Here is an 18,709-nt window from a genome sequence, read left to right on the forward strand (position 1 = left end):
AAATCAGAATTCTGAGATCAAAGCAAGAATTCTGAGAAAAAAGTCAGAATTCTCAAATTAAAATCAGAATTCTGAGATTAAAGCAAGAATTCTGAGAAAAAAGTCAGAATTCTCAAATTAAAATCAGAATTCTGAGATTAAACAGAATTCTGAGAAAAAAGTCAGATTTCTGATAACAAAAATCTGAATTCTGAGATGAAAGTCAGAATTCCGAGAAAAAAGGCAGAATTTCGAGATGAAAGTCAGAATTCTGAGAAAAAAAGGCAGAATTTCGAGATTAAAGTCAGAATTCTGACTTTTTTCCCCATATTAAACTAAAATAATATTTAAAAATCGGTTAACTTTTTTTTTTTCCAGTGGCCCTAATCCTTTTTCGTACACAGCTACACACTTGGAGAGCAAAATATTCTTGATGATCACCCTTTTTACTGCTTTCAAAATGTTAACTTTAACTAAAACCAGGCTTTGTTTGGGCTACTCTATAAAGTTTGGAACTCAACGCCAATTCTGACATTTTGAATTGAAAAAACTTCCTGGATAGGAAGCGCAACATCTTCAAACTTGGAAAACAAAGTCCAGTAGTTTGCTTTTTGACCTTTATGGAACTAAAAGGGAGCAGGTGCACCACAATATCATTTAACAGCCTTAAATCACTGCTTTTATTTCAGCCTTCTAATACAAAAGGGGAAGTCTTAATTGAAACATGTATTTTAAATCGAACATTTCATTTAAGAAATGTTTAATTAAAATCCATTTTTTTGGGTATCAGTACCATACCTTGATGGTGTGGTTGTTCCTGTCAATTCCAGACTGAATCTATAACCTTTAAAATTACAGAAACAAACATTGGATATATATTGCCTCATATGTAATGAATCTATATATGATTTAGTTTCCCTTTTTAAATTTAATTAGTGAAATTAATGTTCCTTTAAATATTTGCCGCTTTGTTTAATGACCTTTATAATAAGTTGACCATGACAAGTAAACCCCAGTCGGCCTTAGCAGATGGCCGCTCACACTGAGCCTGGTTTTGCTTGAGGTTTCTTCCTGTTAAAAGGGAGTTTTTCCTCTCCACTGTCGCTACAAGCATCCTTGGTGTGAGGGAATGCATTTGAGTCAAAGAGTCAATGCAATCAATTGGTTTTCCTTAGACAGAAAACTTTGAATCAATTTGACTGTGTGATCTGATGAACTGTAAAGTGCCTTGAGATGACAATGTTTTGTGATTCGGCGCTATATAAATAAAATGAATTGAAACTGAATTGAACAGTAAGAAGTTTCTAATAATGAAATGTATCATGTTGAAAGAAAAATGAGGAAAAAACAGTACCTACCGCTTTTTTAAATTAGCCTTTAACGGTCATAAAAAGAAAAGAAAAACATATTTCTTTTAAAAATGGGTGGTTAAATTTATAGTCTATAAATAACTTTTATATATTATTGCAAGGATATTCCACATTTGGACGGATTTTTTTTATTTATTTATACTGATGTAAGAGGAAAATATAATGTGCTGACTGAAATAGAAATTTTCAAACATTGTGACAATAAAATCAACATTGTACATTACCTCAAAAGCAGATATATCCTTTTTTTTACCCATCTGTTGGACCTTTTGTGTGCAGAGCAATTAACGAGTGGAGACTTTTGCTGCTGCAGATAATTGCTGCTATGAACTGAATTGTTGTGGAAATTGAAAACATTTAGGCTTCTTGCAATTAGGATTTACCTATTTTAGGTCTCAGCTTAATTGAAAATGGAGAGATTTTTTTTTCACCATCAACTTTCTCCATAATATTCTTGCCTTGTTTTCAGAAACTGTTGGTCAGTTTGCCAAGTTGTCATTAAAAAACTATTTGTAAACATTTTAGCCAATATTTTATTTAGAACCTTTTCCTTTTTTAAAACCGGTTCATGGTGAAAAACCAGACATACCTCTATTTTGTCTTTTAAAATGCAAAGACTTTACCAGCCCAATAAGGAATTGAATTTAACTTATTCATATAGCGCCAATTTACATGTCCTTTTAAGACAATTTAGAAAGTAGATTCTATCAGATCCTACAGATGTATTGGTTAAAGTTTTCTATCCAAGGAAACCCAGCAGATCACATGAAATCCTAGTTAGAAATGTCACTTTTGCTGAAACAGCATAATCAGCAGCAATAGATAGTTGCAATAATTGGGTTGTTGACTCTGTAGCAATACCTCTTAAAGAGCAGCAACAATGGAGAGGAAACCCTCAGCGGGACTGGGCTCAGCGTGAACAACCATCTGCCATCATCGACTGGGGGTTTGAGTGGACATAGTAAACGCACAAAAGGAACACAGAAGCACTGATCAAAAAATACTCTTTGTTAGAGAAAAGCAAAAGGATACTTAGCAGTAGTAGTTCTTTTAGTGCTTTCATCTTAGAGAGAAAAAGCTAAAATAAATAGCTTTCAGTCAGTATGTAAGCCTAGAACACAAAAGAGGGGCCACACAGACAATCAAGGCTCAGCTAATAGGTATATCTAGAAGAGAAAGTTAACGACTGAAAGATGCCACTCTCCAGTACGGTGTCACAACTAAAAAAAAAAAAACAGGCCAGATGTGGCAATTATAAAGAGAAAAAAACAGAGAACAAAATGTTTAAAATGAAATCAATAATAGTAATAAATAATAGTAAAAAAAAGAGAGAAAAAGTGGTCCCTATGTCCTCCAGTAGTCTAAGCTAATAGCAGCATAACTACAGAGATAGTTTGGGATAACCTGAGCCACTCTAACTATTAATGTAATCAAAAAGGAGGGTTTTAAGCCCAGTCTTTAAAGTACGCAGGGTGCCTGGGTCATGGACTAGAACAAGAATGTGGTTCACCAAGAGGAGCCTGAAAACTAGTTCATACCGGTACTTAAAACTCTTAAGAATCACAAGTACACATGAATCTGGGAGCAAACTGCTCTGTTGGGAACTCAATAAGATATCTGATATTGTGAGATTGATTAGTAAGGGTCAGGGGACAGTTTTAAATTCTATTTTTGATTGAATAGAAAGCCAGTCCTGCGGAATAGATACAATCTCTTTTTAACTTTAATGAGCAGCATTTTGGACGAATGCTCTAAACTGCAATTTGTAGATTTCCAAATAGTAAGAAATTACAATACTGCAACCTTGATATAAAAATAATACAGACCAGTTTTCAGCATCATTTCTGGACTGAATCTTAATAATTTTATCTATGTTGTGGAGGTGGAAGGAGGGAAATCTAGAAACATGTATATATGGGATTTAAATAAAATGCCCCTCAGATGATTCACGCTCTGTGGTGAAGTTAACTTATGGTGAAATGTGCATGGAAGAGTCTTTTTAAACATTTGCAGCAAGAGCTCTGTTATAATTAGAACTCAAACTGTGGATTTTATCTTGATGTGCCCCATTCTTTAGCTCAAATTGTTCTGGACTACAACTATGCATTTGTTCTAGACTGGAGTTGTTCTAAGATAGTCTGCAGAAATCAGTCTTCCTGTTCCTCATTCAAATTATTTGTTTTTTTTTTTACCAAATAAGCTACAATCTGCAGGTAAGATGGTAAATGCCTATGTTTTTAATTGAAATCGAAATCAAAGATTTGTACATAGCCTTTGAAGGGATCTGCCTTTTCTATGTCATTTTTTTTTTTAATCAACTCAGGTCTCTGTCTGACTAAAAACAGGACAAGTTTTGCCCATTTCCAGCCAATCTGGCACTGATTTCCCTGAAGACATCACAGTCTCCAGCCAACTCATATTAGTCCAAACTCATCATTAGCAATCTGCGTTAAACAAGGATGCTCTTGTGGGCTGATGACACACCATCAGCTCTATTTGCATTTAATCTTCTATTAAACAAGCAAGGATGACTAAATTCTTGCAGAACAAGAGTATATGCTCTACAGCCAAAATATGCTACAACCAAGAGTAACAGGTAACTTGTAACAGTAATGAAAAGCTGCATAGTGAAAATAGAGTAACTAATTCGACGGACATCATAGGAGTAGACGTTTACAGCTGGTTTCATCATTCTAATCACACCCACATCCCAGTCCACCGACACTCAGAAACAGGAACAAAATGACTACATCAAATGAATTGGTCTGACCTTCTAAAGCATCTGGATTATCTGAGTACATCTGTCAATTTTCATCACATTGATGGCCTTCTGAAGCTGCTGGGTACATTGTGTGCATCTGTGTGTGTGGTGTGCAGAAAGTAAGCTTGTAACCTGTAGGAGATGATTGTGAGGATAACTCAGGGTGAAAAATAAACCTAAAGGGCTCCTAATACGAACTGGGCTGGTTTATGCAGTGACAAGGAAACAGTTATTCTGAGGGGATTTTGTGGAGACGTCTATATATTGATTTGCATATCGCCACCGGTTTCTGCTGACAGAAGCACCAGCGGGTGATTTATGTGGTGTTTTGTGGGATCAACAAAAATGAGGAGGCAGCTGAATCTGTATTGTAAAATGTTGCCTGTGTCTATGTGGTCTGCAAAGCCTCATTGCCCTTAGCATGAGGAGTAATTTGTCTTTCACGCCAGGTGATATGGAAGTGAAACAAGACACTCTCAGATTAACAGTTTAGAGAGATTTGCAATGTGTGTTCTGCAGGAAATTGACTGCAGCTATGAGTGCATGCAGGTTTAGTTTTTTATTTTTAAGTCCACTGAAAACATCATAGCTGGGCACCAGAGTGGAAGCCCCTAAACACCAGTTACTACCACATACTGCGCTCTCCTATGGTTCGCTGAATACCTCCATATCCTTTGATGTCTTTCCTTATTACAGTGTGACAAATAGGATCTTCTCCATAATGTGCATCCAATATTTCGTTATGTAAGAGTTTCCGTTATCTGCTGCAGCCAGCTTTGAAGATTTTGGTCTAAATTTGATGCAAGAACATAAATGAATTGATTTAGGTCTGGAGATATTACTAATTTAAGCTCTAAAATAAGAAGCGAGAACATTCAATATTAATCCCCATAATGAAGGTGCTGTTAACATAATAAAATGTTGCTTAAGGTTTTTCAGGACAAGTATTATATTTGTGTTTTCTAAAAAACAAAAACAAGCATTCAGTCCTAAAATCAAAGTTTAAGGACTGTTTTTGCAAATAAAACTAAATGCAAAAACTGGCACTCTTCCAAAAACTATTTGTTTTCTTTGTTTACTGCAAATATTTTTAGAATTACTGCATCTAAAGTGTTCCAATCATCTTCCATGCCTTTTGGTGGAGTGGTTTCTAACAACCTAGTGCAAATAATAATCACATGAACACCTGTGTTTTTATTTCCTATTTTGTTTCAGTATGTTGGAAGATGTAAGCCAAAAAAACAACTAAAAAATAAAAAATGGGCTGCATCGTGTTATAGTGAGTAGCACTGCTGCCTTGCAGCGAGAAGGTTCTTGGTTTCATTCCCGGCCCGGGGTCTTTCTGCATGGAGTTTGTATGTCTCCTGCTTCCTCCCACAGTCTAAAACATGACTCTTAGGTTAATGGGCTTCAGTAAATTGTCCTTAGGTGTGTGTGTGCATGGTTGTGTGTCTCTGTGTTGCCCTGCAACAGATTAGTAACCTGTCCAGGGTGGACCCTGCCTCCCACCCATAGACTTACAGAGATTGGCACCAGCCACACTGGGACACTGACAAGGACTAAGTGGGAGAAAATGGATGGATGGATGAATAAAAAATAACTTTTTTCATTACAAATTCAAAATAGTAGAGAACCTATGTAAACGTAATGAACTGTCATGAATCTATAAGGTCCTTTCATGTAAACCCCCTTCAACAACAACAAACATGGTAACCAGGGCTTTAAAAAAAATGACCATAACAGTAGTGGAGTTAACAGGAGCATTGGGAAATGTTCAGTTATATAAGGTATCTCTTTTCAGTCTTATCTTTTAAGGGAAATATAGCAATGATCTCTCTTCAAGTCAGTACAAAACCTTCAGGATGTGCAAAGAAAAAAATGAAACAGGTTTAGTGGAGAATAAACAAAGATTAGGTTTTTGTAGATTAATTTGTGAAGATGAGCTAAAGTCTTCACACCCGTTTGTCATAATCAACACACAGTACTGTATGGTTGTTGACATGGAATACAAACTTATTGCCAAATATATTACAAATAAAACCCAAATGGCAGTGTTCAAACCAAGTCAATCCTAAGCACAACCATAGCAGACATTTTTGCCGCTTAATGAAAGAGCTCAAGCTCAGTCTGATTAGATCAAGTGTCTCTATCAGCAGGCTTAGATAGGGCCGTTTTCACAGAAATTAGGCTTTAATCCTTAGTTTGTTGGTCCATTTCTATTATTACATACAGAAAAAAATATACCTACCTGCTGGAAGCTCAGTCTAAATTATTTAAGTCTCAAAACAAGCTGTCTTTCTGAAATCCACTTGGCCGTTATTTCTGGTAGAAGGAGCATTAGGCTTCCACTGTTGTTTTCCCATGGTGACTATGTGCCTTCAGGGGTATAACCTAACAACTGACAAATTGCTCTCTCTGGCTGGAGTACCTTCTTCCTTGTTCTTGGTGGTAAATGGCAAGAAAAGGTAACCTGTAAGGGCAACATGTGCTGGGTTTTATATGGGGATTTAGAGCAAACGGGGGGGTAATTACTAATGGACACCACACGTTTGATTTTGTCATTTTAGAAAAATAAAAACAATTTTTTATTTTGCAATGAGGCATGCTTTGTATTGCTGTGTATAGTTGTTAAGTGTAAATACCTCGATGTTCATCTGTTCGACTCGACTAAAAACAACCCTGAGGCCGTCAACAAGGACAGAGCAACTGTTTTTGTTAAGGAAGCTTAAGTCCTTCAACATTTGCAGCAAGATGCAAAATATTTAAAGGAAAGTATTATCTCTTCTGTCATCACATGCTGGAGTAAACACACTAGAGAAACAAACTAAAAAAGCTCAATAAGCTGATAAAGAAGGCTGGCAGTGTTCTAGGAACTCCTCTAGAACCTCTGGAGATGATTTCACAAAGACAATCTTCATGAAAAGCGAGGCAGATCGCTACAGAAGATCCTTCTTTCCTACAGCTATTAACATCTAGATCTCCTTAACAAAAAAAAAATGAGTTATTGCATTTAATTTAGGATTAATCCAGTATTTTTTCATTGAATTGAGCTGCATAAAAATCCCAATGAAAATCTTGTGAAGATAAAACTTTATTTTCCTTTATAGTGAGCAAACACAATGAAGCTTTAGCTTCATAGCATATTTAGCTCAAGCAGATGCCAATTACTCAAACTCTCACCAAGTTTTTTAAGAAACCTAAATAAAACTAAGCAGGTTCATTAAACTTATAATTAACTGTCGTTTAATATCCATAAAAAAGCTTTTGCACTAATTTCTTAGGAATCTCATTTAAATGTTTGCTACTTCTTATGTAGCCCATGTCATTAGTCTGAATAGATTGTGTCATATGTATTAAAATATGACACTTAAACACAGAAATTAGGGATAAATAATGTAGCTTTATTTCAGTTAAAATCATATATCAACTGCCTGCACCGTCCAATAATAACACCAGGAAGTAAAATTCAGCTTGAAACGCACCTTTATAAGCTTATTATATTAGCAGATGTGAAACTCCGATTTCCAGCAGAAGCTGTTTAAATTTCCCTCGTTTGGAAAACCGAAAAAAAAAAAAAAAAAAAAAAAAAAAAAAAAAAAAAAAGGGTTTTTTTTTTTTTTTTTTTCCCCCCCAAAAATTTATCCAAAAAAAAAAAAAAAAAAAAAAAAAAAAAAAACAGACAAAAAAACACAAAATGTGGGGATTTTTTTAATGTATACCATGATTATTTTCATCAACAACATAGGTGCATACTTTAAAGACTAATGCCAATATAACCATTGATTCCAGGGTAATAATCCCACTCTTGAGATTCGGTTTAGTTATTTAGGATTGTAGGACTGGGGTGTGTGTGTGGGGGGGGATGGGGCTTGTTAGTGAGCACAAACAAAACACAAAATGCATTTATCCATAGAAAACAAATGGTTTCACTTAACGAATCTCAATGACAATTTGATAATGGATCGTGCTCAAGTGTTAAGAGCAAACACTTAAAATACTTCTCCTTCACCAGAAGAAAGGTGTTTTTTTTTTCCTACAGATATATCTTTATATATATATATATATATATATATATATATATATATACAGATATATCTTTTGATAATCGACTCCCTTACATGAAACCAAAAATACAAAAAAAATATATATATTAAAGTGCTTTCTAATGACTTACACTCTGAGAGAATGGCATTGATTCGGTTTGTTTGAAGAGTTAAAAATCATGTTTTTCCGATCAGCTTTTCATCAGTGCTTAAGAGACCAACAGATGTAAGGCATGACTGCAATCAGACGGTTAGCATAGAGAGCACATGTGTGCGACTTACAACGGCGGTCAGATACAGTACAACCACTCCGACTGGTTAATACATGTGAAGCCTGCTATCTGTGAGGTTTATTTGAAAAATAGCTGTAATTACTATAACAAATGATCAGATCATCTGAGCAGACAGTGCCGGATGTCTATATCAGAAATGTACACATTAAAGGAAAAATCCAACGTGCAAGCTCTTTTTCTTGCTTAACAAGCTGGTCCAGAACATTTCTGATTAACATGTTTGACAAATTATACCTGGAAATGTTAATATAAAATGATTTTAACGGAACATTGAATGTTCAAGCTTAAGAGGAAACTCGGAGATGAGGAAGGGATTACTATTAAATAATAATGATCTTTTTTTTTTTTTTTAAATGTTCATAGATACATTATGCGAGCCACTGACTGAAAACCCATTTTGATGTTTTGGGTTTGAGGCTCCCGCTTTAAGGTCACGCTAACACCAAGCATGAGGGATACAAGTCTGTACTGTGGAGGCAAACCTTCGCCAATTTAACATCTAGCATTACGATCACAAAGCACTGACAGAGTCATCATCTCGCAGCATTTTTAGCTGAGTGGGTATAAAAAAATATAGACATTTGAAACCCTGAATATATGTTCATAAGCGATTTTCTGCAACAAAAGACAATTTACAGCCATCCCACTTAGATTATACACTGTCCTTTTTCAGACTTCACTCAATATAAAAAATTTTTTTTGTGTCTTTCCATCCGTAGAGAGGAGGTTTAAATCCAATACAACACAAAACAACAATTACTAGATCATCAACTGCCTGTTATCAGTCAGTTCTCTGTTAATACACTAAAATTACCTGTGGATGAGAGACACAGATTTACTAGAGAAAGGTGTTTGTTTTCTTTTTTTAATGTGATGATGTTACATCAGCATGTCTTTGTGATGCCTGGCTATGTGCTGGCTCTTCTCTGAAGGCCTCCTAAAGCCCTTGGTGCAATAATCGCAGCGATGGGGGTAGTCCTTGGTGTGAATTGAGATGACATGGCGTTTGAAGCCGGAAGCGTCCGTACTGTTGTACTCGCAATACTGGCATTGATAAACCTTCCTACCGCTGTGCGTCTTCATGTGCTTCTTCAGCTCAGCCGGCTGCCGAAAGCCTCGCCGGCAGCGCTTGCACTTAAAGGGAAGATCCTTAGTGTGCAAGGACAGGATATGGCGACTCAGGGTGAAAGTGTCAGGGGCGTTAAAGTTGCAGTGTCGACACTGGTGCACCTTGTTGCCTTTGTGTGTCTCGGCGTGTTTCTTCAGCTCAGAGGGCCGGTGAAAGCCCTTCTCACACACGTCGCACTGATGCGGGAAGTCCTTGGTGTGAACGGAAATAATGTGTCGTTTAAGGTCACTGGAGTTGGTGCTCTTGTGGTCACAGTGTGGACATTGGTGGGTCTTGTGGCCTTGCACCATCTCTATGTGACGTTGAAGTTCCCGTGCGTCGGCGTAGGCCTGGGGGCAGTGGCTGCACTTAAAGGGCAGGTCTGCTCCATGCTTACTCTTGATGTGAGTCTTAAGATTGGACTGGTCCGCGCACCGGAACTCGCAGTGAGGACACTGGTAGGGTTTTTCCCCCGTGTGGGTCCGCATGTGTTTCTTAAGCTCTGACGGGTGGCGGAAGCCCTTGGCGCACTCGACACAGACGTGTGCAAAGTTCTTACTGTGGACCGCTAACAAGTGGCGGTTGAGCAGCCCCTGTTCGGCCGTTTCATAGTCGCAGTATTTGCAATGATGAAGTTTGGGCTCTCTGTCCTTGACGATGAGCTTATCGGAGCCCAGGGGGCTGGACTCATGATAACGTCTCGTGTACTCTGTGTATTCTGGGGATCGCTCAGTGTTGTGGCTCAGAAGTTTGTGACTCTCCAAGTGATTGTGGAAACTGACCTTCTTGTTGGTTGTAAAGTCACAGTCTGTACACTGGTACTTCTTCTTAAGCAGATGGTCTGGGTGGTTTTTCATATGACATTTGAGAAATCCCCGTGATCGAAACTTCTTTCCACAGATGTAGCAGGGGTAGACGGTCAGAGGCATTCCATCCGGTCCAATAATGACAGCTGAAAAACAAGTTTAGAATGTCAGACGGGCGTTGCTTCTTCTGAGAAAACATCAGGTTTAAATGTTTTTCTTGATAATTAATAACGGATGTATTGATATTGGAAAATAGTCCGATATTTAAACATCCTGTTTCTATCGATTCTGTTTAAAGTTTATGTACCTAGTTGCTAAATAATAAATAGTAACTATCAGCTTCAAAGTTGGAATTTTTCTTTTTTTTTTTTCAAAGCACATTTAGAACTTTTTCTTTAAGTTTTATCAATTGTAAAAATAAAATTTGGCTGCATAGGTTTAATAGATTCAGCCAAGATGTATATTTCCTATATTGGAGTATATAAACACACCAAAAACAAATATTTGTTTTAATGTGTTTACCAACACAAATTTGGTAAACACAAAAAAAAAGCAAAATACATTTTGTGGTTATCAATTGTCTTGGAATTAAACGTTTCACCGGAATTTGAAAAGTTAATTTAAAAACTGTTGACTTCCAGATATATAGTCTTAGTGTTTTGGCATAGCTTACAAACTGGCAGGTTTTCAGTCTTTACTGAAATTTGTTGGAATAGAGAAAATGCTTTCTGGAGAAAATCTTTATGGTTAAATGACGCAAAGGTATAACTTTCTGGAAACAATTACAGGAACAGTGGCAGCAGACATTTTAGCAAACTGTACCAACTCTTAAGCGTAGCATTAGCAGCATCACACTGAAGAGGTATCTAAATCCAGTGGAACAAACTATGTACAAGATGGGTGAAAATATGGCGTAGCATCTCCTAGTTGTTCAAATTAATCTCAGATCAACCGATGTTGGGCGTACCAACAGAACATGAATCTAAATAAATCAAAAATGGTGAGCTTGGAGTGGATAAAGGGTTAGATTTAAGATCCTGAAAAGGCCCTCTCATCTTATTTTATAAATATTTCTGAAATGAGAGCTCAAGAGTTAGATTCATGTCAGGAAGCCAAAAATCTAAATGTACTATACAGTACAGAGGTCAACAGTTGGGATAAGATGATGCATAAAAAAATTTGGTCATCATCATAGTGCTTGTCGTACCAGTCTGACACTGCCGCGTATCTCCTTTTTTGTTCTTCTTAGGTTTTGGTTTGAGAGTACGGTTTGCGCCCAGTCCCTCTCGGATTTGCAGAAAAGGGGTAGAAACTCCATTCTTCACCTGATCAATGGTGTTACCTGCAAATACAGGGTAAACGATTAAATGAATGCTTTGTAAAGTCCAAACGACCGTTTCCCATAAGCATGAACTGCTGAATGTTTAATTCCAGGCAGTCGACCAGAGAAAATCTACTCGTTTAAAAAACAATGATGAAAACTCCATCTTAGCAGTGGGGGGGGAAAATCTGACCTCTTTTACAGAAATACTAAATGGATGTTATTAAAAAATACAGAGGAAAGTCGTTATACTTTAATTTTTCTTTGGGGCTCCTATAGCATTAATAACAAATCCATTATTACATTTAATAATTGTATTCGGGTTAATATGTTCAGCCAAACATCTGTGTTCTTTAAAAAAAAAAAAAAAAAGGGTTGCCAAAATGTCATTATTTCACGCATCAAAGACCATTACAGGTGCAGAAAGAGAGGATCCAACATGAAGAAGAATATGTGGCATTCCAAAACATTGGTCAGTGTTGGTAATACTGGTTTCAACAGTAGATCAATTAAACTCTCACTGGTTTTTGACAGCCATGCCAACCAACATGCATGCAGCAGAAGATGCACCTGTTCACAGCACAGTTGAGGCTGATTTATACTTAGAAACCAGATCACCTGCGTGTGTCGCAGTGAACTCAAATTTGCCTCCGCCGCCTTCCGCAGATCTGCTGCAGTTCTCCCAAATTGTAGGTGTCCGCAGACAGTACCGCAGACAGGAGGCCTCTGATTGGTCAAACCTACATCTGCTCTACACTGTGTATTTCCTGTTCGGTACCTTACCGGCCTGTTTTGTTTGTATGACCGCCATTGCGGAAAACGACTCGTGAAGTTGGATCAGTGAGAAGAGTGAGGTGCGCAAGAAAGCTGGGACCCTTTTTCCACCTTGATCCCTGCTCTTTTTCGCCCTCATGTGCCTGCGTTGTTGCACAAACTCGCCCCCACTTCCTCGGCTGTATCTAGACCCACAGCTAGTTGGTGATTGTCCCTCTTGCGTTGTGGCGTAGAATAACATAGCGCAGACCACGCTTCAAAATCAGGCATAGATCAAAAATATCTGCAACAAGCCACTGCGACACACTGCTGCAGGGGTATAACCAGCCCTAGTCTGCTCTGATTGGTCTATGACAGGGCAGGTTATTTCTGATTCAGAAATCCAAATCTTTTTTTCTTTTTTATGGAGCAGCCAGAGCATCGTTGTGAACCTTTAGATGTTTTGAAGTTCAGTTTTCCAAATTATTCTCCTAAATTAATACATAATTTTATATATACTTGTATTGACACTACACAAAAAATACTCATATTTTCCACGTTTATAAACCACTAAAGGCAAGCAGTTTATTATTGATTGGCTACCATTATAACAGTTATTGCCATAATTTCTAGACTGATAGAAGAGACATGTCCAAACTTTCAAAGCTGCTGTTCAATGTTTTTATTTACTGAGGCTCTATTGTGAGACTCCTGTCTTATTTTCTGGCCTCTTGAGAATCATAAAACTGTTGTTTCATCAGAACCAAAAAGAAGTTTAAAAGATTTTTGTTTTCTTTGTATTTAATGCATTAAGGAAATGCTGAATTAAAAAAGGAATTATTTTACTATATTTATTAACCATTAAACAAAGGATACATGACTTAATTTTTATCTCCTGCTCCTAATAAAAATTAACTAGGACTGAAACAATAAGACTAATCATGATTTATCAATTATTGAAATAATAGTCAACTAATTTAATAATTGATTAATCGCTAACTGGAGCATAGAGACATGCCTTTAGCTGACAGAGCAACTCACTTAGAGCAGTAATTATATCAAGATTTAAAAAAAACACATAAGCATTTTGCATTTAAGAATAAAAAAAAAAAAGTCAATCAATATGCTTTATCTAGAACTCAAGTGAAGTTTCACATGGTTTAATTTCATTAAAAGTCTTCTTTAAGGAATCTTTGGCTATCTGATTATTAATTGAAAAAATAATCAACAGATTAATTGATTTACAAAACAATAATTAGTTGCAATCCTAAAGTTAACAAAATTATATATTCACCGCCGTCAAAATTGATCTTTTATGAATTCTCTGAGCTTTTCTAAAGAGAAATTAATATCCCTTTTACACCATTATAACCTGCCTTCCTCTTTTCCTTCATTAAAAAAAGACCAGACACTTTTGCAAACACATTATTTTGTTTTCTTATCCCATCTTTAATTCTTAAAGCAAGCTTTTTATTGTTTTCTTAGGAGCTAATGCATTTATAACATAAGTAAACATACCAATTTCATCACTGTCATCGTCTTCATCACTCTGGTCGTCATCTTCATCATCGTCATCATCATCCCCATCCTCCTCCTCTTCCTTTATAGTGTTCTTGACTGCCATATAGACCATTTTGTCCCGACCAACTCCCAACCTGCCAGATGATGCTGCCTCTAGATCAGGATGGCCGTTCTGGTAATCATCTTCTGTTATTACCTCTGTTCCTCCTGAACACGTAAAGATCATTTTTATCATAAGTCAACATTCAATGTATTTGCTTTATGATTTTATGTGGCTCAAAAGAGTTTGTGTCTTACCTAAATCATCATCTGCTTCAGCTTTAAAAATGTAGACTTTAATGACTTCTGACTCCTCTTCCTCTTTGATTTCCTTGTCTTCCATAACTTCTGTGCTGATCTCCAGAGGCGTGTCTCCTATGTCTAACTTCTCTCCCACCTCATCAACTTCAATGACACAGAAATCAGTAGTTATGCCACAATAAATACAAAAGTGGGAGCTGTTTCAGTTGTGTTAACGTGTGACGGACGATCTTACGGGAGATCATGAGGTAATCCTCTGAGCTACTTCTTGCATCATCATCCTCATCTGTCTGCAGGGGAACCTCTTCTGTCGGCAGCTGTTGATGGATTATGGTCTCTGCGCCGGCTTCCGCCACCATCAACCCTTCCGACACCAACTGGTGATCAAGCGTATTTTCCTGGTGTTCAGACAGCAGCTCTGCCACAAACACCTGGTCTTGCATGTCATCGTGGTTAGAGTCTTGGATAAGGTCTGCTGTAAGAACGTGGTGATGATGAGCTTCCAAAGCCTCCTCTATAGCAACCTCTGTCCCCAGGATATTATCAGGCATGATCACACTGTGTCCAGTGGGGACCATGTCTTCACTCTCCATTTCATGGGCCTCTACAGCCTGAGCCTGCAGACTTTCTACTACATCCACCTCCAGTCCTTCAACACCATCAGCTTCCAGGCCGTGGACTTCTACTTCTTCCTCAAGGCCTTCGACGACATGAGCTTCCAGGGCCTCAACGTCCACCTCTGCTTCCAGGCCCTCAACCACGTGTGCCTCAAGACCCTCAACTTCAACCTCTCCTTCCAGGCCTTCCACAACCTGAGCTTCCAACTCCACCACGTGTGTCTGAAGGCCTTCGACAACTTCAGCTTCCAAGCCTTCCACGTCTGCATGTAAACCTTCAACCACTTCAGCCTCCAGTCCTTCTACCACTTCGGTTTCCAGGCCTTGAACAACTTGAGTTTCCAGACCCTCTACCTCTAATTCATGCTCAAGGAGGATCCCCTCGTCCGTCATGACATCAGACAGAAGCATGCCCTCTGGTACTGACACCACAATGTGCTCTCCATCGATGTGAGCTAAACCCCCCATGCCTGCAACTGCAAGAAAAAGAAACAAAACGAGTCAAATGCCTGAGAGGATGTATTATATTTTGTTGTTCACCAATAGCACAGATATGCAACCTGTGGCTCTATGGACCCTCTACAAAGGCTCTTAAAAGTGGATGAAAACTATAAAAAATCAACTAATGGTTTTGACTATAGTATATTAACAAGTACTATTCTTAAGAGCCATAGCAGTTTTTTAAAGAACATTTGAATTTAATTTTCCCTACAGACTGACATAAAAAGAAATCATAATTTTTTTCAGATCTATATCTCTTGCCAATAGCTTGAAAACAATGTTTTTTTTTTTCCCTTTGCAAAAATGTTACTAAATAGAACAAAAGTCAAAATCAATTCCTCCTCTTTATGAAAAACATAAATTCTTTGTCCTTATTTTAAGATATAAAAATGTAAATAAACCTTTCTGTTGTTTGAAATAGCAACAGATATTTACTACAAATAATAAGTTCAGGTTTTATTTACAGGTGATGTATTATTTGCAGCTCTAAACTTTTTTTATGTAGCTGGGCCCAGGGTAAAATGGCACTTACATTAGAGTAGTTGAAGACTTAAAAAACTAATTCCACAAGAAAATTTAAAATATTCAATACTAACATGTAAAACAACTAGCGATGCTCCAATGCAACTTTTACTTGCTGATATAATACCAATATTGCAGCTTTGAGAATGAACAAATACCGACATTGACCAGGTGTGATATTAGCACAAATTACGCAGGCTTTTATTATTCATTATATACTGTAGGCTTAACCAAGTAATATTACTAAAATGGGAAACAAAATTCAACAACAGAAAGGTTTGAAAACAACAGACCCATGTAAAATTACCCAATGAGTTATAGAGGTTTTTAATAATAGCCGTGTTTCTCTCAACATGAAAAATATCAGATGTGCCAGTCGATAAATTCCAATATTAGTTCTTTGGCTAATATCAAACCAATATCGGATAATAATATTGGATCAGGAAATCCCTAAAAGCGGGTTTATATTAGAAACCTCTACAGGGAGTTAACTAAATCCTCTCATCAGCATTTTGAATTTCCATTAAGTCAATTTTGTACAAGGAAACTGTTCATTCCTTTCTCACATAAACATTATGTTTTTCTTCACCTTGCTTTTCCTGCTATGTGAAATTTGAATGCCTTTTTTTCATCTTTTTACAACCCACCTTATCTAGTTTTACATTTCAAGAAACAATAATGCTGAAAAGTTATTTCACTAAATTGCTCTAAGATATCTTGTAGTCTTTTTCTATTAATTCAGAATGACATTTTTCAGACATCATGGAATAAAATAATATATATATAACTGCAAGTTAATCTTACAAATTACTAGGTTAAAGACGGAAGTATTCTTCTGAACCGCCTACCAAAATCTTGCATGATCATAGCATGGGGCATCTTCAGCTCCTGGGTGTGCAGCTCCAATACTCCCCCTCCTTGATCCATGTCTTCACTTTGTAAAAAAACTGAAACATCATATTACACATATCAAAATGTTTTTGCTTTGTTGCCATGGCTTTCTTGTGGTTAGTTGACATTGTTAAAAAGTATAATAGGTCATTTAGATGTAGTAAATTGTAAGGCTGTGAAACTGTACTCAGCCCCAGATACATACCTTCACATTTAGTAATAACACATTTACAATAAAACCAACTGGATAGATGATCTGCTTTGTTCCATGAAGCTTAATCACCCTGAAACAAAAGAAAACAGATACCAAAAATTAAAAGCGTAGTTCTTCTATAAATTAAAACCTGTGTAAAAATCGCTTTGGTTAGGTTTGTTTATATGCTGGTGTTAAACAAATAACATTAAATAAAAATCCTTGTTCTTGTCATTTCGGGTTGAAGAGTTGTTGTTTTTGAACGAGGGCTCCCTCTGTTGTTAGTTAAGAATACTACATGCAAAATTCGTCAGCCTTATACACCTGGACCTTGTTGGGCTTGATGGGCAGAGCCCCGTACAAACAAAGGACAGTCCTGCTCACTGTGCTGGCTGACGGGCAGCTGATCTTATAGCATTCGGATGATATTACTTTATTGTTTGTTTTGCACGGAAGGCAATGCTGTACATAATTGCCTACTATACGATTTCTTAATGTCTGTGTTGTTTGTGCATTTTAAGTATAAATGTGAAACGACACCCTTCCGTGATTAAAAAAATAAAACATAACCTTTAGCACTCACATTTGCGTTAATAAAACTAGAGCATCGAAACACAATATATAACATGTTAATAGTTTATGGCTACAGCTCAAACCACCGCAGTTATGCAATGGATAACAAGGGGGAAACCGCCCTCCACCCAATGAAGCTAACTAGCAAGCAAGCTAAAAGAAAGTCTTCAAGCGCCATTTTGTTTTAGCATTAAGGCTAACCCTCTGGAATCTTCTACCCGAATAAATATGTATTTGCGCAACGCTACACTTGAATGTAAAACATGCTGGTGAAAAATGTAAACACGAGGAATCAATCTATATGCACTGTATTATTTTCCAAATGAGCATTGCGCTGTAATTTTCGAACAGACGTTCGTCCTTTAGGCTAGCTAGCTTGCTAAGCTAGTCGGAGCAGCTTGTGCCGCATTATCTTCCATGTTGTTTCTCGAATAAGGCCCGCTACGTTTGACTGGGCCTATGTGTCCTATTCCCCGTGCCTCTGCGGTTGATTTGAAATATTTTTACCTGATAGCTTCGTCTCCCGACTCTATCGGTGAGTCTCCCCCTTGACGAATTTGTCTGTTATTATTTTGGTTTATTTTTGACGGTAAGCTAAGTGCGGCCTGCAGGTTTTGGATTCCCGGCCACTCTTTGCTAGGCCTCGGCCAATCAGCTTGCTCCCTGACAAGCAAAGGGAGGGCGGGGTGGGGGGGCAGACAATGCGTGGCCTCGTTTACCGCTGATCCCTTACTATTTGCGTCATGCATAAGAGAGCAGTTGCATTAAAACAATCCTTGCCGTAATTGAAACATTTAATTAGAATAGTTACGCCAACTGAATATAGAAACATTAAATCCAGAATCTGGTAGACAATAAAGTTAATGTCCCCCCCTGCGCTGCTCAGAGTTTGAAAGCAGAGATGAGGCCTGTAGGCCATTTTGTCACAGGGGGTGGGGGGGGTAGCATAGAGAGCTTCATCCTGCAGCCACACTCTGGTTTCGGCTACAGAGCCTCCATAGCCTACAGAAGAGTTAGTATCGAGATCATTACAATCACAATGCAACCTTTCATCAAAATATACACTTTGAAATTGACAATGTCCCGTAAAATAAAAAAGTGAAAGAGTAAAACTTTTTTTTTTTTTTTTTGCAGTATATAAATAACACGTTTTATCC

General features: G+C 37.3%; 1 protein-coding gene across 2 annotated transcripts; it reads right to left on the reverse strand.

Annotated features, from left to right (window-relative positions):
- Positions 1-8,187: 8,187 nt before the first annotated feature.
- On the reverse strand, positions 8,188-18,212 carry znf711 (zinc finger protein 711). Of its 2 annotated transcripts, XM_015381573.1 has the most exons (8): positions 18,060-18,211; positions 16,992-17,070; positions 16,744-16,842; positions 14,491-15,348; positions 14,253-14,399; positions 13,953-14,162; positions 11,568-11,702; positions 8,189-10,506 (listed from the first exon to the last, which is right to left on the reverse strand). In XM_015381573.1, the coding sequence occupies exons 3-8, from the start codon at positions 16,820-16,822 to the stop codon at positions 9,326-9,328; spliced, it is 2,610 nt and encodes an 869-aa protein (XP_015237059.1). In that variant the 5' UTR covers positions 16,823-16,842; positions 16,992-17,070; positions 18,060-18,211; the 3' UTR covers positions 8,189-9,325. The 2 variants fall into 2 exon arrangements, with proteins under 2 accessions (XP_015237060.1, XP_015237059.1); XM_015381574.1 differs by lacking the exon at positions 11,568-11,702 and having other exon boundaries at positions 8,188-10,506; positions 18,060-18,212.
- Positions 18,213-18,709: the final 497 nt, after the last annotated feature.

This window comes from Cyprinodon variegatus, unplaced genomic scaffold (genome assembly GCF_000732505.1).
Source record: "Cyprinodon variegatus isolate N-32 unplaced genomic scaffold, C_variegatus-1.0 Scaffold236, whole genome shotgun sequence".
Taxonomy (NCBI): domain Eukaryota; kingdom Metazoa; phylum Chordata; class Actinopteri; order Cyprinodontiformes; family Cyprinodontidae; genus Cyprinodon; species Cyprinodon variegatus.

Coding starts and splice junctions, on each gene's coding strand:
- znf711 (XM_015381573.1), bottom strand. CDS start 16,822: ATGGATCAAGGAGGGGGAGTATTGGAGCTGCACACCCAGGAGCTGAAG. Junction 14,163..14,252: donor TGAAGCAGATGATGATTTAG/GTAAGACACAAA, acceptor TTACGTGTTCAG/GAGGAACAGAGGTAATAACA. Junction 11,703..13,952: donor CGATGACAGTGATGAAATTG/GTATGTTTACTT, acceptor CTGTATTTGCAG/GTAACACCATTGATCAGGTG.